The sequence below is a fragment of the Drosophila teissieri genome, chromosome 3L (assembly GCF_016746235.2).
Source record: "Drosophila teissieri strain GT53w chromosome 3L, Prin_Dtei_1.1, whole genome shotgun sequence".
Lineage (NCBI taxonomy): Eukaryota > Metazoa > Arthropoda > Insecta > Diptera > Drosophilidae > Drosophila > Drosophila teissieri.
Genome location: NC_053031.1, coordinates 16,120,168 through 16,147,526, shown reverse-complemented (window position 1 = coordinate 16,147,526; position 27,359 = coordinate 16,120,168). Strand labels below are relative to the sequence as shown.

The 27,359-nt window shown below is 39.3% G+C and overlaps 3 protein-coding genes across 3 annotated transcripts in view; 2 read left to right on the top strand and 1 right to left on the bottom strand.

The window, feature by feature from the left end:
- Positions 1-26,543, bottom strand: part of LOC122617971 (ecdysone-induced protein 75B, isoforms C/D) — a 101,138-nt gene extending 74,595 nt beyond the window's left edge. The window contains exons 1-2 of the mRNA XM_043794046.1: positions 26,413-26,543; positions 24,148-26,280 (exon numbers count right to left, since the gene is read on the bottom strand). Of these exons, the coding sequence (XP_043649981.1) occupies positions 24,148-25,579 (1,432 nt within the window). The 5' untranslated portion in view covers positions 25,580-26,280; positions 26,413-26,543. The remainder of the gene's footprint in view (positions 1-24,147; positions 26,281-26,412) is intronic.
- LOC122617973 lies at positions 14,888-16,228 on the top strand. Its single transcript, XM_043794050.1, has 5 exons — positions 14,888-15,302; positions 15,415-15,496; positions 15,554-15,734; positions 15,797-15,959; positions 16,022-16,228. Exons 1-3 carry the CDS (start codon positions 15,033-15,035, stop codon positions 15,613-15,615), a joined length of 414 nt encoding a protein of 137 aa, XP_043649985.1. The 5' UTR covers positions 14,888-15,032; the 3' UTR covers positions 15,616-15,734; positions 15,797-15,959; positions 16,022-16,228.
- Positions 17,253-18,763, top strand: LOC122617974. Its single transcript, XM_043794051.1, has 6 exons — positions 17,253-17,630; positions 17,712-17,793; positions 17,864-18,055; positions 18,118-18,261; positions 18,328-18,458; positions 18,521-18,763. Exons 1-3 carry the CDS (start codon positions 17,364-17,366, stop codon positions 17,923-17,925), a joined length of 411 nt encoding a protein of 136 aa, XP_043649986.1. The 5' UTR covers positions 17,253-17,363; the 3' UTR covers positions 17,926-18,055; positions 18,118-18,261; positions 18,328-18,458; positions 18,521-18,763.
- Positions 26,544-27,359: the final 816 nt, after the last annotated feature.

Genomic DNA, 27,359 nt, shown 5'->3' with positions numbered 1-27,359 from the left:
TGCATATCGTGTACACCCAATTGCACTGCCTGTACATCACCATACAGATATAGTCTTTATATCTCAGGATGATTCATTCACTCACCAGCTAAGACTCGTCCAATCAGACGTTCGGTATCGTCTATGTGTTTTGCCTGGGCAAAGAGATCCTCCCGACTGCCCACTGTCATTATGTTTGATTGCCGTTGAAGAGGAGCTTGGCTCGATGTGTTTGAATGTTATCGATTAAGTTTGATTTACAAATATTTGATTGGAATTGATTGATTGATCTATGAATTTGCTAGGATTTGTACTAGTTATTTTGTATAGTTTTATTTTAATCTATTTAAGGCTTTTATGGCACCTTTGTGAGTGTACAATTCGTTTAGCTAACTAGTCTAGTTTTGGCTATCAACTTGATGTCGTTTTTAGTTTTAGCATTAAAAAACTTTGATTAATTTGATTAAATTTCTTATGGAATATTCGTGTGCACAGATATATCACAAAGTAGCAACCAGAGCAGCGATGATGTACGATTTTTTACGTGTTTTATTTTTGGCCAAGTCTTTATGCATTTTCATCTAATAAATGCCACCATTTGTTTATGCATTCTCTAACTATTTAACATTTAGAAAGACTTATCACTCTCTCTCTTTATGACACTCGGTTAATTCTCAAAAAATGGATATATTTTTGATTTGTGCTTTGGCCGTTCGAATTCACGTGGAAATGCCGAAAAGTTTGGAAACAGATTTTTGAGCGCCGGGCACAGTCTCAGTGTTCAGAATTCGGTATTCGCGCAGCGAGCGAAGAACGCAGAATAATAAGCAAAACAACAAACGCGGGGCGCCAAAGCCGAAATGCAGAAGCAGAAAATCGCAAGTTTCGCCCAGCTGTTCGTTCGCTCGGTTTGTTTTTTGCTTTTTTGGGGCCGGCCATGTGGCTACAGTTTGTCGCACTGCTTGCTTGGAGCTTTGCACTGCTTGCCTGCGGTGATATGCAAGCTTTGGCGCGTGGATTTAAATCTCACTTTCCATTATATTGCCTTTTTTTTATTAAGTTTGTGAAAAGATCTTCATAAACTTTGTAAGCAGCGTAGGTACAAGAAAACACTCCTTTTTTGTGTAAAAAATAATTGTTTTGCTAGTAAAATGGTATTTACTACAAACATTTATTAGAGGTATAAGCAAATAAATTGAGATACGTGTAAGGTGAAACTCTTTTGCTTAGATTATTTTATTCTAAGGAGTTTGCAACTTAACCTTAATAGTAGCCTATAAAACTATAATAAGCATTATGAAGGAGTTTTATTTTTGTGCTCATTTCAGCTGCAATCAAATTAACTCATTCTGTTGAACCCCATTGATGACGAACATTCAACCAAACGCGAAACTATCAGATTGTGGCCGCCAGAACCAACAACCGATTTGGGGAATGCAGCAGATAAAATCCTCGCCTGGTAACAGAAGCTCCGAAAACGTTGTCCTGCCCCACGAGGGCCCCAAAGCTGAAACAGCAGCGAAAGCAGAGCGGGCCAAAGTTAAATGAACTGTGAAAATGCCAATGACAGAAGAATTATTCAAGGCCGGGCTGACGAACAGCGATACGAGCCAAAAACGAGGCGTGAGAAAGGCTTCGGCGATGGCCAGTAGTCACAGCAACAACAGCAACCACATCAATACCAACAACAATGGAATCAAAAGCAACTAGAACTACAGCGGAAACCACTCAAAAAGTTTCCTGAGAGCCGCAACAGAAACGCCAGAAACCCAACTTGCGCCTTCAAAGGGAGCCCAATTAAAAATAAAAATTAAATAATGCTTTTGTCTGCAAAAAAATAAATATAACCTTTAATCAATGCCCAATTCTAAGTTGAGAAATGTACTATCTAAAATTTTAAAATACACTCAGACGAGATTTTAGCAGCAGCAATAAATAATTATAATTATAATATATATATAGAAACTTCTTGGTATCAGATAATAGCTTAATGCCTTGAGATACTTAAAATTGGTCCTTGAACTATCGTTGAAAAAAGATCAAATATAATGACACAAAAAGTTAGAGCTTCAATTAAAATTGCTTAGCCAGACCGAACAGCAATAAAAAGTAATAAATATATGAGGCACACTAGCAAAACAAGCTGCATTCAAGACAAATAGAAGACCAGGGACTCGATGTTTGGGTTAGGTAAGTAAGCGTCTGTGGCTTGTGCAACGCGAATGCGAATGCGACAGAATCCTTGAGCTACATAGGGATCGTCCTAGCCAGCAGCTAAGCCACCTCCATTTTCCGGCAAGCCGCGTTTTCCTCCTTGGGTTTTCCAGCCACCCAAGAGTGGCATTGGGCACTGTAGCAAAATGTCAGCGAACGCATTTGAACTTTTCATTGCAACCGAAACGCCCCACGTAAGTCGAGGGAGCGGACGGGGGGGAGGGGCCATTATATCCGCCCACTGAGGCCGTGCCTCTGGGTCTGCCCTCAATTCGGATTCGGATTCGGCTGCCATGTTGCACAATCCCGGCCAACAGCCGCAGCCAGCGATTCTGTGTCGTTGCACGGGTTCAGGGTCACTTCGCGTTGCACTCAGCGCCCAGCGGCAGAAACTGGGTGTGGGCTGAACCACTTGGGCTGCTGCGCACTGAGAGAAATAATCGAAAGTAGCCGGTTCAATTTATCTGCAATCTGCGAAAGCTGGCAGCAAGCTTGTGAATATTTAATTCATTCAAAATATATATTATTTTTCATTAATTTATATATTATATTATTTATCAAACGTTCAATTGTTATGACGGTTAGATGGGAACTTAGTTTGAAATTAACAGAAGTTCTGTAGAGTTTTTAAAACAATCGAATTTTGGAAATACTTAAAGCAAGTACGCCAAAAGTATGCTATAAATATATTACATATTATTGCATACTTATGGAAAGCATAGTCCTGAGATTATGGCAATGATTACTCATTATCAAGTTTAAAAACAATTTAATCCTTTGAATGGTGGAACCAATTTTTAGGTTTTCTAAATGCAGGCATTGCATAGGTTGTATAAATTTGTATCTGTGTAAATTGGCCGCCACCAGTGCTCCATTAAACGTGTTAGGCGCCAAGCGGTGTGAAAATAAAAAGCACTTAACCCGCCAGCAATTCGCCGCTGATTCGATTAGGCCAACACCGTTGAGAACTGAGAATCGAGTGGAGAAGGGGCCTAACTTAATGGAGAAACGCACTTTTGCTGGAGAATGGAAGGTTGCACGCTGTGCAATGCAAAGCAGAGAGAGGCGAACTTTTAATTAAATATAAAAGTGTAACTAATTAGTTTGGAAACTTTTAAAAGGCAAACATGGAACTGCTATTATTTCAAGTGATGATGATGATGATAACATTACAACAAAATTGAATTTATTTTAATTTGTGGTAAAGACAGGATAATTGCCTTCGTAGAACTTTCCCTGATGGCCCAGACTCAGAAATTAACCGCAACCACACACAAGTCTTTTGATCCGCTGACGTTGTTCCCCATGCACTCAACCTCTCACGAAGCTCAGCAGGTCATGCATATACATTTATAGAGCGCATAACCTTCAATGTCTATTCAACTCTTGGGGAAATTCGCACAAGGACATGAACTGTGCTCACCCCCAAAGCAATTCGACTCCATGCAAATGGAACAGAAGGCGCCGATAAATGGTGACCCACCGTTTTATCACCCAAAAACCCCCTATTCCCAACCCCCGCCACCCACTAAACGATGTCAAAGTGGAAAAAACGAAGGAAAGATAATTTTAAAATTTTAATTAAATCCGAAAAAAACAGCAATGCAATGCAAATGGCTTCACAAATGGCCATCCGATGGTGCTTTCGATATGTGTGTAGGGATTCTTTGCCGCTTCGCGTGTGTGTGTGTGACATGTCATTGTCCTGGATAAAGTGCAACGACTTTGGCCCTTCAAAACGTCACAAAAATGCGTGAAAAGCTCAGCAAAGCTTTGAGGAGACTGTAAAGCTAACAGTCTCTGCTTATCAGGATTTTAGATATAATATAATAAAATCAATATTATAATATGCGAACTAAGATAATGTTTATGAAGTATGTGAATAATAAGAACAGAAAGGACATTTTTAATAATCAATTTGATATGATATATTGATCATTAGGCTAACAAAGGAGGTCTCAGATATTATCAATCTGTGAAATGCAAACATTTAAATTTTTCTTTTTTCATTTATTATTCCATAAGCAAAATATTTTGTTTAGTGAAACTATAAAACTGGTAAAACTCTTGAAATTAGAATTAATCAATCAAAACATCCACACAGATGTATGTATTAATTATTGGTAATAAGAGTTGAAATAAACGATGCACGCACTTCGTTAGAAGAACTTTGATTTAAATTAATAAAGGTGTGACTATTCATTGCAATAACTCTGATAGGAAACGCATAACTATAGTCTCGATTCCCCAAGCAGCAGACAACAAAAGCGGGCGACAAAAGTTGTTCACACTCGCAAACACAAAGAGAGAGAAAGAGCGGGCAATATGGGATAGGGGGTGGCTGTGGGCGAGAGTGTGAGAGAGAGTGCGTGAGTGTGTTCGGCACTCTCAGATACAAACGCACCAACACAGATACACACTGGCACATTGACACACATACCACCGCACACTGGGACAGCACTTGGCCCAGATTATTTTGAAGGTCGCGTATTATCGACGGTCGTTCACCTATTTACTCGGCAAACAACAACAAAAGTAACAAATACGAAAGCGACGCTGACGCTGACGTCGACGTCGACTGCGGGTGGGCTTTTTGGCTGTTTTTCTCTGCGTCTGCTTCTTTCTTTCATATGTACAACCATACACTATGTTTGTAAATTGATGAATACGCTGGTATATACAGTGAAAGCCTAGAAGAAACTTCGTTATGATTGCCAGCCAAATCTTTTTAAAATCGCATAACTGCAACGCAGATGCGCAACAAATACGTAACAAAAGATTCCATTAAAGCAAGTTACTTAACTTTAAATTCGAAGTATTTTCAAAACATAAAATGGACAAAACTAATTTTAAAAGAATGTGCTAAACATATTAAAAGCCTTTAAAGAATTTGCATATTTTTGTACTAATGTGATATCAATGTTGTTATTATGGAATTTATTTATTAAATCAGAATATTGTTAAGTGTTTTTATATTCTGGTTCTAGAGCATCTACTGTAAATATTTTGGCTTGCGTTATGTATATCGGTGTGTACATATTTTCAACGCCAGTGCTCGCACATTATGTGTATATTTAATCAGCAGTTTCCTCGAGTGTGGTTGCTTTTGTTGCTGCCGCAGCGCGTGCGACATTTGTTGCCGTGTTTATTGGGAAAGCTCTCCGAAAGGAAGCGGGAAAATTATGCGGAAAAGCTTTGCGAGGCAGTATTGAGGCAGTCCACAAACATTTCCACACACCCACACGATTATGATATTTCTAATTTTCGTGTGTATTTTTCGCCAGCTAATGCGCATTAGGTGAGCCAGCGATAAGTAAACAAAACGCCCCCCAAATACCAATACACTTGGATTGCTGGTTTTCAATAAGCCAAAACATATGTGGCACCTTAAAATTTTGAGTGTAATGCGGTCGGTGGGCGGAAATGGTGGTGGTGGCTGAAATATGTCAGTGGGGGCGCTTATGTATCTTCCATTTGCAAAGTAGGCCGACGAAAGCTTGTATACAGCAGCTAGGTCATTAGGTCACAACTGTGTGAGCGAGATGGGATTTTACAGAAAGTGGAAAGTTGAGAGCGGCATTCCGTTTTATCAGGAAATGCGAGAACACAAGGATAACAAGATACAAATATATTATTGACATTAACAAAATATACTCGTAGATATTTTTAATATACAAATTCCTTTAAACAAATTAATAATAATAACAAAGGCCAAGGGCTTCCATACTGATGACGAAATATACTATAATAATAATATAAGCCAAAAATAGTTGGAAATAAAATAACATATTTAGATTATTAGGATTACCTAAAATATTAAGTGGAAAGCAAAGCTAAGTGAAAACGTATATTGTATTCAGGACATCTTTTTAATAATAGCAAAAAAAAAATATAGCTGCTAAAAATATACAAATTTTGAAAAAAGTGCATGACAGACAGAGATTCCAGGAAACTTGGAGCCTGCCGGACAGTAATCCCCACTCATTGATTCAGGCATAGCATGGTATAGCAACTTTTCCATCAGACCCATTATAATAAGAGTCCTACAAGTATTTCCTAAGCAGAGCAACAAAGTGCTTTCATTGGAGAAAGTTGGGGAGGATGAGAGGAAAATAAAACAAGTGAGAGAAAAAAGGTCTCGGTGGGCCAAAGGGGCGTATGGGTTATTTTTAGCACAACCCGAGAGAAAATGCCTAGCCCAATGGGCTCAAACTTGAGGCTGTGAGTGGGAGGGATTCGAGTGGGTGGTTGGGGGGGAGGACAGCCTAACAAACAAAGCGGCTTATGTAGGGGGTTTCGACTTCGCTTGAGGGGATTTGACACATTGACCATGAATTTGCTAGCAGTAGGAGTGGTATGAAAAGGATGTAGGTGTAATGTAATGTAACAAAATTATGCCATACATATAAAGTAAAACAACTTTTAAATAAGCATATTATTTAATACATTATTATTCACAGTGTTAATGGAGATGGAATTTCTGCGCACGTGGCAAACGGAAAATTTGTATATCCTGTCGCTTGGAAATGCTTTCCGCATAAAATCATTTATCATAATTTTAAAGCAAGCAAACAGCGCCAAGTCCTGTCAATGCAAACAGCAAATTCAATTAAGTCAAGAAAAGTGGGCTCCAATAATGAAAGAGAAAACCATTTGAAACAGAAAGAGACAGAGATAGAGAGAGAGAGAGAGCACAGCGAGCAATTTCCACGAATTGCTCCATTAATAACACTAGAATTAACCGAAAGGTTACTAAAAGTCAAGGCCACCAACGAAATTCGACACATGCCCGGTCGAAGAGTAAAAAAAAGCGAAAGAAAAGCGCCAAAAGGCTGGAAAGAGAAGGAGATGTTGGGGCCGCAGGAGCGATAGAGACGGCAAGCTGCCACATTGACAAAGTGCTAATGCGTGTGAGAGTTATGTGCCGAATTTATAGGCCTCCTTCTCATGGAGGTGGCAGTCATCAACTTGGCTAACAGCTTACCACCAGCCCAAAACCGAACTTAATGGCTGTGAGGAAACATTTGGAGCCATAAGCAAACGGAAAAGCCGAGGAAAAACGAGCAGAAGTTCACGAGAAATATTTCAATTTTTGTTTCGGCCTAGTAAGCGGTTAATTAAATGTGTTGCTACCCGCAAATTCATACAGAAAAAAAGTTTGGAAGCCAAGCCGAATATAAACAAGAACTAATGGTGCAACTTGCTCAAGGTTAAGGTCGCTTCTGCCATTTAACGAGTGTGGCTAGCAATCCATTTGAATGAGGCGCTATTTGCTGGGGATTATGCTGGATTAACAGCCAAGTAAATGAGGCTTGCATTCTATGCTACATTCGAAAAGAGGCTAAGGAAAAACTGAGATAAATTAACCATTAGTAGAAAGGTCGTGTTATAAATATTTCATGGGTAATCGTTAGTCTCCAATATGTTAGTCACTATCAATCGTATATAACATATAACCTTTTCTCTAACCATACCATGGCACGTTATTAAATCATTTCGACCATTTCGGTAAAGCTTTTTTATTTAAGGTACGATATCTTCAAAACATATTATTGTCAATTTAACGTCAAAAAAAAGAATGTATAAATATGTTGATTAAAGTCTAATTTTGCCCTTAAAAGAAAGCAAAAAACGTTTCTAAACCCAACCGATCTAGTAAGTTTTTCCAACTGCATGCCTGCTGCCATCTATTGCCAGATGGTGGAACCGCCACAGTTGCGAAAAATGCAACGAGGAAAAGCTTTGTCGCACCATTTTCCAGTTGCATTAGACAAAAGTTTTTTCGCCAGAAAATCGTAAAAGTCCGAAACTGCAGCGGAAGCTTTGCGGATGCGCTTGGGTTGCATTCGCAGCTAAAGTTCGGTGGCGAAAGCTCATCGAAATACGTAAATGCAACTGTTAGAATTAATACTGCAAACTAAAGGCAACCCTACAATTAGTGAGAGATGACAGGCAGAGAGACTTGGAGCCAGAGGAGAGAGCTTTCTGCACTTCTCTGCAGGTGGAAAGCCACAAGTTGCCGCCAGGAAGTGCAACAGTTGCGGCAGCAAACAGCTGTTTTAGTGGGCAGAGTTAAAATAGTTTAAATCGATAGTTTAAAATTATAAAAAACAACAAAATTGATATTTTAATGATGCCAGTACTGAACGAAAAGTCAGAAAACTGGTGGTATCCAAGAATAGAAAAGAAAATAGAATAGAATAAGAAAAGTAATATAATATAATCACCTAAACTAAGCTGAATGAATAATATCTGCATTGTTATGCTAGAAAATCTTTTAAACCCTTAAAGACTTAAGAAAAATATATGACAATGTTTATATTGGAATAGAGTATATAGAGAACATGGTTTCAGTGTCACATTGCCCTTGTGTGTTCTACACGTGCAGTGCAGCCACATCCTTCGCCAAGGATCCGACATTGGGCTGCCCTTGATCGCCAGTAACCTTCGGCGCAGGCGAGGGAGCTTTCGCCCTCGGAATGCAAACTGAAAAGTGTGAAAATGCAAAATGTGGAATGGGCAAGGAGCAGGTCCTAGCCCAGGGGCAAATATAATTGGCTGCGGGGCATGACGGCAAAGGTAAGACCTGGCTTAATTGCCAGTTAATTGACTTTGAGTGGCATTAACCGGCATCCGAGAAGGACTTACATTTAATTGGACTTGGCAGTCGAAACATGAGGCGTTTTGGTACATACCTGCAAAGAGAGGAGATGGAATACGAGATTAGTGGTAAATATTGAATGTGGGTCAGTTTATGGGGCGTCGGTGGGTTGTCTTCGGTTCGGTCCTCTAAGATTGGCAGACAGCATGAATGCGCCGAGAGTTCCCCAACTTTTATCCGCTTGTTTTGCACATTTTTCCCCATTTCTGCGCCCGGTTTTTGTGTTTTTATTGCGCAAAGCGCAAAGCGCACATGCCAACGACCTTGACCATCACAATTTATTTTCATTTTACTTTTGCCTCCCTCTCTCGCCTGCGTGTGTGTGTGTGTGTGTGTGTGTGTGTGTGAGCGAGAGTGTGGAGCAAGTGACACACATTACGTAGGTCCCCATTTAGTCGCTTACACAAGACCTCAGGCAAGGCCAGCCTCCCTCCTCCCACTGCCCCCACTCACCTCCCACTGCCCCCACCCAATAGTTCCCTATCTTTTTGTGGCTGCTTTGTTATTATAATAATTTCTGATGATGCTTCCAAGTCACGCTGGTTGGCAGTATCTAAAATGCGATTTTAGATTGGCCCAGTAATTATCAGGCTTATTTTGGTTGAATACTAAACCGTATTTTTAGTTGCTACTCGGAAGTAGTAGTAGTACTAACCCTTTTAAACGAATAAAAAAAGCATAGAGAAGGGTTTTAAACAAATATTGTGTTCGAGGTAGATTGCATTTTGAACACATAACATATTATGTTAAGACAGTGTTCATTTTTGAAATATAGATAAAGAAAAGTATTCCAATGAATAAATACATCATATGAATGCTATATTGCTATATTTCCCGCTTAGAAAACCATTCGCATGATAAATCTGCTGTCAATAAATTATTTGTAGCTAATTCTATTGAGATTCTGCTTCCCCCAAGCGTGCACCTGTAATCCCAATCCCACCTGCCCACCTGCGCCAAAGTCCCTCAATTATATTAGAATACTTAGTGCGGAAACTGGCGGTCACCTAACCGACAACGGCATATCGAATCGACACAAAAATATTCATTTTCAATGTCGCAGAGCAGACGAGTGGGGAAGTCTATGTACACACATATGAAATAGAGTAATGTAATGTGGCTGATGTCAATACTGAGCTGCGAGTATAAGCTACGTCAGAGCACAATTGATGATTGAGTAAGTGAGTGAGTGAGTGAGTGAGTGAGTTTGCGGTGGCAACTCTGGCAGCACAGTGGGCAACCTGCCAGGGAAATTACTCAAGGCACGGAAGTGAGCCAAGGCTTCTCATCGAATATGTGCCCCAAGCCAAATTTCGCCATAATAAATACGATAGACGAAAGAGGGAGAAATTATGAAAGAGCTTTATATAGATTCAGGCAAACTGAGACGGATTGAATGTGAAAAGCCGTGGAGAATTGCCTTAGTATGCTACAGCAAATCCTCAGGATGCACGGAGGAAAAATCAATGTTTATTGCTACGAGTGCTGGTAATTGAAGGAAAATGGCAATTATAAGTTGACATTGACATTGCTTATCACACAAAAAACACGCACCCACTGAGCGAAAGGAGGCAAGGAGCGGAAGCCAGTCGCTTTTGTCCTTATCCTCGTCCTTGTGCGTTCATTATACAATCCGAAGAGCACGCGCCCAGGCCGTTGTTGCTGTTTGTGTAGTTGTCAACGCATGCACATTTCATTGCCATCTTGCAGTCTACACACACACACACACAAGTAACGGAAAACCCCACCACACACACACACACCCACACACAACCCGCAACACGGCCTTGACCACCAACAAGGACTTGTCAATTTCAGCAGCCGCAAATGCAAAATGTAGGTGGTAGTATAGGAGAAACAAACGTTTTCACAACATCGAATAAACTATTTTAACAACATTTAACGACACCCAACAAATAAGCCATTATATTATTAATATAATATCCTTTTATATTGTTATTAAGTTACAAACTCTTCACTTCCCCGAAATTAAGTGCAGCTAAATTGCATTTGGGAGAAGAAAAGTTTTTGTGTGTTGGTACAGCTTATGAATATTCAACTTTGATTCCAAGTTGAGAAGGGAAAACTCTTAGGCTAAACGATTATTTACCAATTAGGCTCCTTTAATTTAACTCGATCTGATTGCAAAATAACAAAATTAACCAAAACTATTATCAAGTGAGTTGTATAGAGGAATATAATAATACACCTTTTTTAGAAACCAGACAAGCAAAGCACACATATGTAAGTACAACTTTCCCATTAAAACTGAAAAAGCATTCCATTATTCATCAGAAATCGAGTTGTAATCAAATCGGTCTAGTTTATTTCCATTTCACAGGTGGTTCAATGACACCTGTGTGGTTCCGGACTCAACCGATCCGATATTGTTTATAAGAAATATCCAATCCAAGTTTGGCGTGACACACTAACCCATATATATGGGGCAAAAGTCTGGGGAGCTGTAATATTTATGATCTCGTGGCAGGGGCAGAAATGTCAAGTGCTTTGGCCCTGACCTGACCTCCGGCACAACGTCGCTTGCCCACGCTATAACCCCTATAGCCCAGCCCCTAACTATTCAGAATCGAGAACGAGAACGAGTACGAGAACGAGAGCCCGGCAAAGCAACGCAACAATGTATAGTGGAAAGCCATCAAAAATGCCAGCCCCCATTCACCTGGGAGATTTTAAGTTCCCTTTCTGCCACTATTCGCCCTCTCTTTCTGCGCTGCACTTGCTCTCTCTGTCGCTCTCGGAAGTAGTTCGGAAAATTTCATTGCCAGCACGTTCAATGTCAGGTTCATGCGCATCGCCTCCAAATGCAAGGCAAAGGTTATGCAGCAGCAGCAGCAGCACTTGCAGTCCACCGAAGGGCGCACGAGGCTTGGAATTGGGGGGAAATTGGGGGGAATTGGGGTGGGCACAGGGAGTCAAATGGGGGGTGGTGATGGCCACTGGGTGGTGCCCCGTTCGGCTGTTCTAAGGTCACTGTCAAGTGGCAATGGCAATGGCAATGGCATGTCCAAGGATGAGCCATTTAAGTAGCGACATGTGCGGACTTTCGTTATTTGTTTGGGTTAATAAGGTTCTAGATGCCCGGTTATCAGCGGGTTTCGAGAGGCTCTGCATTGAAAAACAATCGATAGAACTTGGTTTATATACCTTTAAATGCTAATAACCCTTACCAGCATGCTGTGCTAACAATATTGAATGAGAGTGTTGCATTTTTGGTCGGATCTAGTGCTGTAACAGAATTGTTTCTTAATTGATTGTGATTTAAAAGACACCCAAATAATGCAAACTATTTAATTTCGAAATAAAAATGAACTGCAACTGAATAGATTCAACAGTGTTAAGCAGCTTTTTCGTATTGAGACCAGTTTTTTGCATAACTAAAGGACTCTGTGCGCGGCATATAATTAACTTCCATAAATCATATGTTGTTTTTAACCCAGTTATACCCTCCAGATTGTACCTCGTACCGATAGTACTAGCCAAAGACCCGAAGAACAACAACAATAACAAGAAGAACAACTAGAAGAACGACAACAAATCGTGTTATTGACCTAAGTCAAGGGCACTGCACTTGAGCTATATCTCCCGGGTGGGAGCGGGATGGCAATAGCATATGGAAGGGAATGCAGATTGCAGATTGCAGTTTGCAGTTTGCAGTTTGCAGTTTGCAGATTCGAGTACAGCCGCGATTCGAATCGCAGCTAGTTGTTGCACGTTGCAAGTTGCAAGTTTCGAGGTGGCAGAGGCGATCGGAGGGGCTAAACAGAATCTGAGAACGTTTTTAGGCGCGCATATAAACAAAAAGCAGATCACAAGAGGGAAAATGTATAAATAGCGCCCCCAAGTCCCAAGCGTGACGCTATAGAGCCCCCTCCTTTGCCCCTTTTCCTTCGGACCAACCCCGCTCCTTTGGTATTTTATTTTTAAATTTTTGCAGTCGGTGATGTTGCTTTTTGTTGTTGTTGCTTTTGTTGTTGTTGTTTGGGTGAAGTCATGTCGTTGACAATATCAAGGCCAGCCCACCTACCAAACCAAAGTTCCCTTGCACAGTAAGAAAAGGATTTAGTATAATTATCTATAAAAAAAAGGTAACAAAGATCTACAGTGTTATCTACTAGTATATGAACTTTTAAACCTTTTGTTTAGTAATACAGGTTTTCCGTTCGGCTATTAATAGAATAAATTAGTTGTAGAACTTTAAAAAAAAGTCCTGAACGAACGGCTAAACAAAGAGTGCAATAATCAATATTTAATTGGAACAATTTTAGATTTGCAATAGGGCAAATCGCTGTGCACTTCCTCTTTCCCTTTCCTGACTCATGTGCTGACTCTTTCTACGCCCCGTATCCCCTTCTCTTTCCCTCTCGCTTGCGTTCTTCGCGATCCACGAGAAGCCAACGACTTTTGCTTGTAGGTCAATGGCACTTGCCTGAGAAACTTCTTCGTGGGCTCCCCATGCAACCAGTTTATACACTATACTTTGCCGATCCGATCCTGCTAATAACCAGACGCAACCGTCGCTATTCCCCTCTCTTTCTGCTGTTGCCGTCCTTCTCTGTCTGCCCTACATTGGACCTTTGGTTTGGTCCGCTTGATTTAATGCTCTGTGATGGTTCTGTGGCCCCTTCCCCACCTCGATTTGGATCTTGCAGGCTCATTTCTTCTGGCTCGGACTGTTCTGCATGCCTTTGTTGTGTTACCAAAGTTCAAGGTCTTCGATTTATCGTTTCTGTCTCGCAGTTCTTGTTCTCGAGATACTTGTTCTTGAAACAGCGCTGATTCGAAAGCGAAGAGGCAGGATATGTGTGGTTCAATAAAGTTTTCTACAAACCTCAAAGTAAATTTCATAGAACGTATGAAATTTATCTAACATAGGGTCGTTAGAAAAACAAAGCTACATCAGCTAATATAAGTGCACTATTTATATAATATATTTATATAATACTCCTAAAAATAATAGTTTTAAATTTAAATAGAAAGTTATTTTTATTGACTTTTCGCTTGGGGTGTTTATTCCGATATTTTATATGCAGCCCTTTGTCAGCCGACTTTCCCTCTCTCTCTCTCACCGGTTTAGCTATCTCGCTCGTTCCCTTCCTGTTGTTCTGCTGTACTGGCCAGCTTAATTATTTAACTTGATTCGAGTTTTTTATGTATGCAATACTCTGCTGTCTGCGCCTTTTTTCGCCTCTTTTTTTTTGCACTTTTGATTTTTCTTGTTCACTCTGCGTTCTGTACTTTTGTGGTGCATTTAAATTGACTTTGAGCTTCACTTATTTCATGTAATTAAGACGTTTCCGGTTCATGACCTAAATGTGCAATTCAGGGCAACTGCCTGGTTGCCACAGGGATTTGGGGGTTTTAATGGCTGGTGTTGATATTTGCATAAATATTGGAGATGCCCAGTCATTCCGTGTGGAAATATCCAGAAGGGAACTTAAAGTTAATATCAGATTTATAATATTACTAATAACAATCACTTCTGTATATTTAAGTTCTCACATAATGCTGTTTTATCACCGCATTTAATAAGAGCCTTCATACAATGAAAAGATTCAATGCTAATGATTCACTCTAAAAGAGTTTTCTGCGAAGCCCAAACAAAATCGACCTCGAATTCTACGCTACCTTCAAAAATCACTCAGATTAACGTCTGAGAAACCGTTTTCTAACCACGCAAAGATGATTCAGATCAGATTCAGTTATAGGAAATTAAAAGCTTTCCGCCAACTGACCAAGTGACTCAGACTTTGAAATATTCACAACGAAGGGGCACGTGACAATGTAATAATGTGGAGAGGCCATTAGTTGAACGGTAAAAGTGAAACCAATACCAACAAGGTTGAACAGGTTGTAAAAATACCTGAAATATACTTGTAACTATTCCCAGTTTAACTGCACTCTATTGCATTTCAAAGATAAATGCTGTCTACATTGTATATTAGCTACTTTAGGGATCGAAGTGAGCTTATTTTTATCATTCATTTGTACACAAATTACACATTTTTCAGATCAGTGTAGTCCTTGAAGTTGTGTTCAATAGGTTTCATTGTTCAAAACAGCACATATCGAGTCGGTCGGTCAAAATTCTTACTCACAACACAAAATTCTACAGTATTTTATTCAAAAATAATTTAGAAATTTTTCAACTAGCTTTACGATGTGTTGTAAGTCGTGTGAGGAACAACCAGCTGCATGCTGCTCGATGTTCTATGCATTTTTCTGCATGGGAGCAGGTTTATTTGCGTTCAGCTTTTCGATGCACAATGTAATCGTATCGGAACATTCTATTACACTTATGGATTGGTTACTGCATATGCATGAAGCTGACTTTACGGAGACCCATCTTACGATTATATACTCTCTCGATCTAGTTTTTGCCTTTACCTATACCGTCGCAGGAATTTGTTTGACCTGGGGACTAAAAATGGTAAGCTCAGGTCAAGCCACTAATATTACTTCTAGAACCATTTAAGTAATATTATACATTAGGAATATATAACTGTGTGCTGTCGTAATATAACATTTTATTTGTTTTTCAGAACGACAAGGGGTTTATTAAAGCTGGAAAAATTTTAAGCTACTTATTTCCAATATATAACATTATTTATGTATTTCCATTAGGTAAGTGTAAAGTATTTCTTTAAAAAAGCGTTATTTCTATTTTTTGTTTCCATATAGTTGTACATATTGGCTGTGTCATAAAATTATGCAGACTCTTAAAAGAAAATTATGATAATTAATTGGATATTCGAAAAACCTAATGGATGGAACGGCATCAAAATTGAATGTCACAACAAAGATGAAAAGATAAATATTTATATATATAATTTTGGACTAATTTAAGTTTTTCCAACAGAATGTAAGTGCGTAATTTTATATAACTGAAATTATTTATTAATTTCCTCCCCCCCTCCCGTTTAGTTATACGTGGTAAAATTATGAAGCAAGAAAAAAAAGAAAAGTAGTAGTAGTCTCAGCCGATGATCAAAATTGACGTTACGCAATTAACACAATACATATGCTTGTTGAGTATTCGAAAAGATATATCCTAACATATAATACTGTAATCTTTTGTTTACGGAATGTAAGTGCTACATTTTTTGTTCAATAATACATTCAATTATTTATCTTGTTTTCTCGATTCAGTTTTACTTTGTAAAAATATTCAGCAATATAAGGAAAACGTGAAAATTCGAAGTGATTACGAATCGGATGGACTGAAATTTGCAATGCAATTCCAAATTTGTATTTCAAAGCAGCAGCAAACAAATTGAAATCCGAGGGAAATTTTTTGTGAAATTGTATACCAAGATAAATGGCAATTGTATTAAAATAAATATTTTCGAAAAACTATTCAGCGTTCCTACTCTAAGCATTATTAAGATTTCAAGACTGGTTTCGGAGAATTCATTGGAACTATCAGATACCTTGGCCTATCCAGCTATTCGGAGTGCGAACGAGCAATTTTATTTGGCATATCTATATAAATTGGCTATACATTTACAAGACTAATACAAAAATTTAAAATATTAAAATATATTTTCTTAAAGTGTGGGCTTGTCAGTTTTTGTGCGATTTATGGGCGTTAGAGTAGGCGTGGCAACATTAGGAATCAAACCTGCGCTGCGTCTCTAAAATCTGAACGCTCTGTGTATAATATATATATTAAAAAGAATTTATACTAAATCTAAGCAAAAGGATACTTAGGATCTGAACTAATGTATACTTCCCTAAGGCTCTGAAATTAGATATAAATGCTGAAGCGAATGACGTTATAGTGGGTTTATTCAAGGGGCGTAGTAGTAGTATTTTCAGCAACCCAATGGGAATCTTAGACCATCATGGTTATCGACGTGTTCAGTAATGCTGATCATCATTTCTTGGACCATGAAAATGTTGTTTACCTATCGACAAGTGCACTTGAAGAATGTGCAAATATTGAACTTGGCTAACTTAAAATCTGCTTTGAAGGTGCGATTTGTGTGGTAAAATACGAATCGAAAGGTATTTCTAGTCATAAAAGGTGTGCGTACCAAGATTTAAATAAAATATAATAAGTTCGGGACAAAGAGGAAAAGTATATTAGCTCCAATGGGAATAGATGTCCTTTTGTCACCGGATTTTTATAAATCCAGTGCTCCGTATAATGCATTAAAATATGTTTTAACAGCCAAGTCATGTAAGAACTCAAAGACTCCGATTTAATTTAGAACAAAAACTTCTTTGCACACTAGCACCAAATTGGTGTAATAATTTTAAATTAAAATAAAAAATGTGTATAGTACTTCTGAGGAATCTGCTGTGTTACAGCATAAACTAAGTAGGCATCGCAAAATAAAACAAATTCAAGGATCGCAGTCGTCTACGAATATCATTTCATTACAGTTTTTGTACTAACACAAGTCGGTCCCTCAAAATTTGTTTCCAAGCAAAAAAATTCACAGTATTTTTTGCTCGAATATTTTCATATATTTCAAAAAATTTGACTATGTGTAAATCGTGTGAGGAACAACCAGTTCGATGCTGCATAATTTTCTACACAGCTTTCTGCATTGCAAGCGGTCTGTTTACGATCGTGTTTTCGCTTCACAATGTACTACTTTTGAAAAGCTCCATTACAATTTTGGATTTTTATTTGCATATCCATGGTGCTGAAATGTCTCCCAAAACGTTCACCATCATTTACGCGCTGGATTTGGTTTTCGCCATTCTGCATCTCCTCGCTGGAACTTTGCTAGCTATTGGAATCAGACTGGTAAGCAAAACTCCTGCGAATTCGCATAAGAGGCATGTAAAACCTTTATAAATTGGTAATACTTGGTTTTTTTTATTGCAGAATTCAAAGGGTTGTTTCCTTGCTGGAAAAATTCTAAGCTATTTCTTTCCAATATATAATGTACTTTATGTATTTCCATTAAGTAAGTGTAAAATAGATAAGCATTACTTAAACTTCTTTATTTCAACCGCACAATTACTTTCTCGATTTAGTTGTACACATTGCCGCCGTAGCAAAATTATGCAAATATAAAAATGAAAACAACTTTAGTTAATTTAATTGGATATGCAAGTCTAATGGATCGGACGGGATTAAAATTGACTGTGCAGCAGAAGAAGAAATAAATATATTATTACATTTTGGAACAGATTTAAGCTATTGTTTTCCAGTTATGTTACCAGCATGTGAGTACACATATATTAAATATTTCTTGCTTTTTGTATCCTAACACTTTTCCCCGATTCAGTTGTATGTGGTAAAATTATTCAGTAAGAAAAAGCTTATCTTCGAATTAAGCCTAACTATGATAATGGTTCGAAATCCACTGTGCATGATAAGGCGAATATTTATTTTTATAGAATTTTGGAAGGAGTTAAACCAATTGTTGTTTGTAAGAAAAACTCGTATTAAGCATTCTATATGCTAAATTTTAATTTATATACTTTCTTTTGCTCAGATATACGTGGTAAAATTATGCTGCAAGAAAGAAGGAAACGTATCGATATGCACGCAGTGCACAATAAAACTTAATAAACATTTTTATTGGGTTAGGAACAGATTTTGCTGGCGATCATTTGTTTACACCATGTAAGTGCTCAACATTATTGTCACATTATTCGTGCATTAATTTGTTGACTTCTTCGATTCAGTTGTACTTTGTAAAAATAGTCTGCAGTATGTGGAAAACAAGAAAATTCGAAGTGACTACGGATCGTATGGACTAAAATTTGCAATGCAATTCCAAATTTGTATTATAGAGACAGCCTTACACGCTCCAGCAAACAAATTTAAAACTCCTGTCCAACATGGATGTATTTTTGAAATTACATACCAAGTGAAATATAAATTATATTAATATAAATAAAAGAGCTTTCTAGCTATGTACATACATACATATGTATGTTATGAAACGAAAATGCAACACATGTATTTTTGAAATTACATACCAAGTGAAATATAAATTATATAAATATAAATAAAAATAAAAGGGCTTTCTAGCTACATACATATGTTATGAGACGAAAATGCAACAGAGGTTTTTCTGAAATTCTATACCAAGTGAAATATAAATTATATTATAATAAAAGGGCATTCTAGCTACAATGTTACTAAAAGAATATGCGAAATGCACTTTACATCTCTCTGTTAGTCATAACATATGTTTTAACAGCGTTTTACTCGAATCGCGGAGAATGCAATGCCAGTTGGCAATCATGGAAACTTCGCGCTGTGAGGACATACCGCTTGGGTGTGGGATTACCGACGGGGCCTTGCAACTTGGCCTAGTGCGATACCGTTATGCAGCCTCAGATTCAATGCGATTGCAGCGGTGTGGGCAAGGGCGCGCGAGAGGTGGTGCGAGGGGTACGGAGATTGCTCGATCGCAGGCGGCACTCAAGTACGTCACTCATACGCCCCGTTGCAACTGTAATCAAATTCACTTTTCGCTAATTGTTGCCGCCGTCTCGCTCGCTCGCTCGTTCAGGAAATGTTTTAGATTTACGTTACGCCTGCACTTGCCAAGCCCCCCTCCCGCCGCTCAGAACCTATACTTACATACATATTTGTTTGTATAATTATTGTGTTCTCGCTTTCAGTGTGTCACATTTGTTGTGTTTTTTTTTCATTCGCTTGGCTCTTGTTTCTATTGCTATTGCTATTGCTTTTGCTTTTAGCTTTTCGCCTTTTGTTTTTCCCTTCCGCTTCTCAATGACCTTGTGCTTTTTTCTAACATTTTTATTACGCTCGCCCACTTGTAATTCGCATTTTTATACAATTGCACATATAATGTATTATATTTGCTTTATTTGCATTTGCATTTGGATTTCGTTAATGTTGTTGTCTTGTTTCGATTTTTGTTGCTATTAGAACAGGTTCTGTTGTGCTTCGTGAGGCATTTTTATCCGCCAGATACTTTTGTTTAACTGTTTTTTTTTCGTCGCAGCCCGTTTATCTGTGTTTGGTTAAGTAACTGAAAAATCGCCATAAGCAGACTGGACTTGGCGTGACTTTGTGTCAATGTTTTGTTGATTTACAATTGAATTACAATTGAATTACAGTTGAATTAAGCATAGTTCAGTTAGTACAACAGTTATAAATCAATTGGCGCTAGAATAATTATGCGAAAATCATTGATTTTAATTCAGGGCTATTGGAAAGGAATTTCATTCGCAACAAGGGAATGGGAATATTAACAAATGATAAGTACAATGACAAGTAATATAAGTATCAGTTTCATCAATAATTGAAAACAGTATAGTATATATGATAATAAATACAAAAATACTGCTTAATATTCAATTTAAACATTTAATTTAACATGTAACATTTTAATTATCTGGTGGCATAATACCGTGATTAACGCGCATTTCCCATTACTTTGTGGTTGTAATTGATCATTACACTTATTTGCAATCAATGTTCAATTCAGTTATGGAACACTTGCACATTAGACGCTATGCATTGAAATGAAATTAGTAACAAGTACGAGTACGTGAATTTATTATTAGTTTGTATAACCTCAAGGTCGAGAGCCCTCAACCCATCACCTCCCCCAACGCCGCATACACTCACACATACAATTTCACCCGATTCTCTCCGTCGATCATTGATCGGTTTCCACAGGCCATAATCTATTTATTTATTCAATGGCTCATGGTGCAACTAAACCTTAACAAATTACGCGTTTCCCTTTTATTCTATTAAATAATATAAATGCTGGGGCTGCGAGCAAAAATCAACATTTAGTTTTGCTCTTTATGGGTGTTATGCAAGGTAGAGCGCAATTTCACTGGCAAGGTCGTCGGATGACTGAGCGACTTGCCCAGGCAAACCGGAAAAATAAGTTAAAAACACTGCTAATGACTCAATCGAAAGTTGGCCAGAACCCAAATAGGCAAATGCGTTTGCTCTTCAGTACGATATAGGCCAACCATTTTGACTGCTAATCCAATCATAGCTGGTCATATTTTTATTTATAAACTAATTCAATGGGTTTAATAGGCAAATTTTAGCGGAGACAGAACACTAGATCGATAAAGAACTTGCATTATTTTCGTTAAGCAAAAAAATAAGATATTCATTAGCCTAGCAAAAGCAGTTATTCAAAGGCTGGTATAGAACTAGTTGTCAGCAGGTGGTCTACCGCAATGTTTGAACTGGCACTTTGGCTAACTGTTTGCATAACACTGTATACTAGTTCGTAAACCGTTTACACAACAGTTGGCTAACTCCAGCGCTGGCAAGTTATTTCGCTCTGGCCAGAGAAGCTTTTTTAACCGATCTGTTCGGGTTGAGGATGTAAATAAATATACAATTCATATTCGCCCTTAATCGCGTTGTATAATATATGTTTTGTAATCTTAGCTGCATTTGAAACGATCGGTAATCCCTCGACCTGGGAAATTAAAATTGTTTGTGGAAAATGGTTGTGCAACACAACAAACACCTTTAGGGGCAGAATAAAAATCTAATACGAAAAAGCTTTCATTTTACTGAATATTTTAATAGATACTCATTTTCCTTGGTATATTATACTGCCATGTATTATATAAGGGTAATAAAGCGTATATATTTTACCCACATTCTCCGCTCTTAGAGTTTCGCTTTCCCATGAGTGTTTATGTGCGCCAATTGCGCCTGTCACTTGCGCAAAATGATAACAATGGAATAAAAATACATTCCATGAGGGCTATGGACATTTATGAGTGTTTTACTCACACACACTCATATACACACACACACACACACACACAAGTGTTGACCCAATGCTGATATGTGTGATGCGTGGAGCTTAAGGTCTCGGCTTGGTTGTGGCATTGACATTGAAAACTGAAGTGCCCTACAATCGAGCATATGCGACGGGGCCAGAAATGGGGAAAACTAGGTAATGGAAAAGTGGTAAATCGGGAAGACTGAAATCATTTGCAAAACTCGCACGGCTCGGCGTGGAAAAAGGCAAAGAAATCTATCAAAACGGCCCGACTGTTGGCCTTGACTTTTATTTGCTCAGCTCGCCGACTCGTTTATTTATTAGCCAAGCAACAAAAAAGGAGAACGGCAAGAACAACCAGCCGTAGTCCAAGAAATCAGCAGCTCGCCCGACTCTTCATATAAGCACACACGCTCGTATACATTGTATAACTAAGCGTATCTTGGGACATGTGCAAAAATAAAAAAATAAGCAAGACAAAAAAACACAAATCTCAGCTCAGCCAAATGAAATCATTAGAATACCAAGAGCTCGCAGTCCGAAAATCATTCTCAACTGTCACTTTCATCCGTATACTTTTCGCATTCGCAGAACAGGTTACCCGCTTAGCTGGAAATCCCGACTCAAACATATGATTTAACCTGACTGAAAAAGCACTGGTCACATAATCGCACTACGCTTCATCGTTTATGTGGAAAAATAAACAGAGAATTGATTAATTAAAGCTTGGAGGGTGGCGAAACAAAACAAAACTGAAAGTGAATAACTTATGAAACAAACGCACCAGCATCAGCACTCTCATTAATATCAAAAACGAACACTGCTTCATGGAAATCCCGACAACTTGTGGAAGTTAAAAAACAAAATTCTAAATCACTATAATTAGGTGACAATCACGGACATTAGTTTAAAGCTGAATTTGCATACAAATGCCGCTCAAACATGGCAGTAAATAGTATATAGAATGATGATCAAGAGGCTTGTTTAAAATAATGTTTCATTTTAATGCATTACACATTTGAATACCAGTTAAATAAGCCTTTGTTTATATTTGAAGCAATTAATTGTGAATATCTTGTCTAGACTTCAGAAACCTGAAAAACAGAAGCGGCCAAGTGAAATCCGCATTGCAAATTGCTAAGATGGCAAGTAATTCATAAAAAGCAACCGAATCAAACAATCAAACAATGCAGATTTTGCATATATCCCATTTATACGCCATTTCACCCATATAGATAGATATAGTGCCAATTCAGATTCGGATTCACATTCAGATTCGGATACGGATTCAGATTCAGATTCGGATTCAGATACGATACCAACAAAAGGCAGACATCGCGTCAGAGGAAAGCAGAGAAGCAGACAGAGCGGCAAGTTTATTCCAGTTGAAGTTCAAGGTGAGAGAGCGAGAGAAGCAATTGCTGAATACACACAAAAATCAACAACAACAACAGATACAGATACAGATACAGATATGTATAGGAATATATAGCATATATCTCGCAACCTTGGCCATGCTGAAAGTGTGTCGTGAATGGCTGGGGGAGGGTGGGTCGTGGGGGGCAGGGGGCGGGTTTATTGACCAACCTCCGAAAACAATTTCAATTTAAATTGATAATTAAATTTAAATAAAAATTCAGATTTGAGGCGCAGCACTGCATACATGTGTAGATGTAGGAACACGAATATATCATTCCGAAAAAGCAATCCTGAATTATGAGGTAATCCAATGAGTTTGTGGATTTGGAACTGAAATGTGTAATCACACTACGCTTGTGCACTTAAGTGAATTCTTCAACAGACTTTCACATACAGCTTGATTAGCATTATCATAGGTAACTCCCCTGAGCACACTATTGACCCAATACCGCACTGCATTCCACTTTTAAAACGTGCTTTATTATTCTAATTTAGATAGTTTTGCCAGTTGTAGAAAGTAAAATTACTCATATTTGTTTTGACCTTTTGGTGTCAGCAGTACCGGTAGTACCATTTACTCCGTGAGTGTGTGTAAGTAAATGTATCATGTGCAACGCCTAACTGTACAAATAAAGCTATACTAACTGCTGACTCACAAGCGATCGCATTTTAATTTCCTAGATGCCAAGCTGGTTCCACTTTTACACTGATCTACAGAGTATCTTTGAGATTTCAGAGATATAAATTAGGTTGCAACTGAAATTTACCACTAAATTACCTTCAGCTATTATTTAGTATTTGATGCTGAATATTTGATACTTGAGCATTAATTTTAATGCTTGCCTTAATCTGATACTAAATAAAACTATTTAGTCTGAAACACTTAAAACTGTGGGATCCGTGTTAATGATAAGTATATACTCGTATGTAATTTAGTGTCAGATCCATTTCTATTGCAATCTTCATTGATCTCAAAAAAGACCATAATAGTTGTGTAGTCCAGTGTCCCTGTATTTGTGTATTTCTGCGGTGTAGGAACCTGCCGGCCGCTTATCCGACCATAAAGCGATCGACAAGTGCCGTCAGGGTCAACGGGTGGCTGGTTTAACAGTTCGAGTGGCTTGTCTTGGGCCGGAGACGACTTACCTAGATCAGGAATCGAGCTAGACGGCTCCTCGCCGTTGCTGCTACTGCTGCTGTTGCTGCTGCTGCTGTTTGTGTTGCTGCTGCTCGAGTTGCCGCTGCTGGAGCTGGAGGCGTGCTTGACCTTGGGCGGAGGCGGCGGCGGAGGCGGCCGCATCACCGAGTTGCCCAGGCTCGACTGCTGCTGTTGCTGTTGCTGCTGGTGATGCATGTTGCTGCTGTTGCTGCTGCTGCTGCTGGATACCACGGGCGTGCGAAAGATGTGCGAAGAAGAAGAGGCGCCCGATCCAATGGCCGATGAGCTGCTGCTAGAACTAACGCTGGCGATCACATGCTGCTGATGCTGCTGATGCTGCTGATGCGACTGGTGCTGCTGATGCGACTGATGCTGCTGATGCGACTGATGCGACTGTTGTTGAAAGTGATTGGAGGCGATCACGTTGACGTGTCGCGTGCTGGTGCTGACCACAAACTTCCGAGCCGCTGCCGTCGGTGGTGCCACACCGGTGGAGATGTATTGCTGCTGCTGCTGCTGTTGTTGGGGTGGCGGTGGTGGTGGCGGAGGTGGTGGAGGCGGCGGCGGCGGTGCCAGCGGTGGCGTCTGCCGTTGCTGGTATTGCTGATCCATATAGGCGGCAGCACCACCGCGCCTGCCAATCACCGGGGACACGGGCGCCGATCTGGAGTGGTGGTGCAGCGGTGGTGGCGATACCGAGTGCCGACGCGCAGCAACCACCACAGTGGCTTCATCGTACAGCCGGCCATCGCGGATAACGCGGACATGCTGCTGCTGCTGTTGCTGCTGCTGCTGCTGTTGGTGGTGCAGCGGTGGCGGCGACTGTTGGCGCTGTGGCTGCTGCTGCTGGTAGTGGTGCAGGGCGGAGGGGCTGGCCGAATGGCGGCGCGACAGGTGCTGATTGGAGGGGAGGGTTCGGGTGATGATGATCTGGGGAGTGCCCGAGGTGGTGGTCAGCAGGGCCGTGGTCTCGGGCGGAGCGGATCGCGATGCAGCACCGACCTGCTGTTGGCTGTACACGTGCTTCATGCCACCGCCTGTGGAGCTGGTGGCTCGCTGTTGCACGTACTCCACGCGAGGCGTCAGTATGACCTTCTGTGTGCCACCGGGCGTGGTCAGACCTGTGGGCTGGCGTGGTGGCACGGTCTGCACCTGCACGTGGGTGTATCGCTGGGGGGTCAAGCTGTTGCTGCTGCTGTTGCAATTACTGCTGCTCGGCTCCCGCTCCATATCTCGCTGCCTATCGTTCTCCTCCAGATGCAGCATCTCGAAGTCAATGGGCTCGGTCTTGATCAGCTTGGAGGCCGATCCGGATCCGGATGCGGATGCGGAACCGGGACCACTTCCTGATGAAGCTCCGGATGATGTGGCAGCCGCTGCGGCCTGCACCGCCTCCATGCACTTGAGTTTCTTCAACATGATGTATCAAAGTAGGGATAATCGCTCAAAAATATCAATCTGTCTTAGATATATACTCTAAATATGCTGTATGGAAAGTTGCGTTTTGTTTTCTTTTTAGTTGGATTTGATCCTGAATCACTTTTGCCTCACTTTCTGCTGCCTTGTATCCTTTTCGCTGCCTAGCTCTTATTTTAAAATCAGTCTCTTCTTCTTAACGCTTGTTTTGTTGCTGTTTGTGGTTTTGTATTTTGTATTTAGTTTGTTTTGTAATTTGTTCGCTTCTGCTTTTGGATTATCAAAAATTTGTTTTGTCAGCCTTCAAAGTTGCATGAAAAAGTTGTCCTCTTCCTCTGTATTCTATTGTAATCTAGAGAATTTGTTGTTGTCCTTAGTCCTTACGTTTAGCTTAGCGTTGTTCCTATTCCTGCCCACAGTTGCTTGATCATTACCATATGTCTAAATATATATATGTATGTATATATACTTGTATCTGTTGTATTCTGGTTGAGGCTTCTTCCGTTGACGATGAGATGAGTTCGACTGAGTTGCGTTAAGTTGAGTTAGGTTGGATGATCTCGTGCTGAGATTTCTGAGGCTGATCCCGAGTCTGAGTTCGTTTTAGTTGCTAATAATACTTGATGGCTTATTGTTTGCTGATTTATGCTTCGCCTGATCCACAGCAGCGTCTGAGTATGTTTGTAGGTATTTCTTTGAAGTAGCTGAAAGGGATTGAACCTATTACAATTACGTCGAAAAGCACATATCTCTTATAGTTTGTTAAAAATTTATTTACATTCCGAATAAAAGGGATAATATTATACTTCATTGTTCCAGATTCTTTTTACACTTACTTTTTTGCAAATTGAAGTATATCGCTCGATTGTTTGCTGAATTGATTGATGTATTGATTGATTAAAATCGTATCGTGTATAAGAATATATATTTAATGATCGTATTAAGGTGTGTATAAGGTTTAATCTTAAATTTGTTTGTTTATAAATGGATTTTAGCGTAATATATTCACTGCTTAAACTATTTTATTATTTAAACAACACGATTCACAAGATTTATTATTATGATTAGTATTAGTAATTTTATTCCAAAAATATATGTGTTTATTTGTATAGATATTTCTTAAGATTTTGCACATGAAACACAACGCTTTTTTTGCCTTTTTTGTTATAAACTTTTAAACCTGAGCATTTACTTCTTTCACTTTGTTTTCAATTAGATTTGCGTGTTTATACTTCCATGTAGTAGTTGGCTTTTTTAAACACCTCTAGAAAAATATACGTTAGTTAATTTGTTTAATTTTTTAGTTATTTTTGTTTGTGTTTGTTTAGGAGCGTTGTGTGAGTATGTTTGACTGCTTTAAGCTCATTCATTGGGAATTTTCACTTTGATTACAATTTGATTTACTTGGTTTTATTGGTTTTTGTGGTTTTCGGCTCTTACACTTGTCTCTGTTGGCTTTTGACCTTTGTGCCAGGCAATCGCTGGGCGAATTTGTTTATTAGGAACAACTTATTGAAGCACATTGCGAAAAGGTGACGAGTAAGATGATTTCGTCGGAATCGCACAGCTGTTTTAGCGATATATCCGATTATCTGGCATTAATGCTAGCAAACTTCTCTCCCCTTTTTTTCGTATATCGTATGGCCAACAGCTGAGGGTCGAATTCGAGTGGGTGGTCGGTCGGTAGCAACAGCTGGGCGCACGGGAAGGTCGTTTTCCGTGTTCAGGGCGGAGTAGCGGTAGCAGCAGATATCATTGGAGGACTACGGTTCAAGAACAAGGA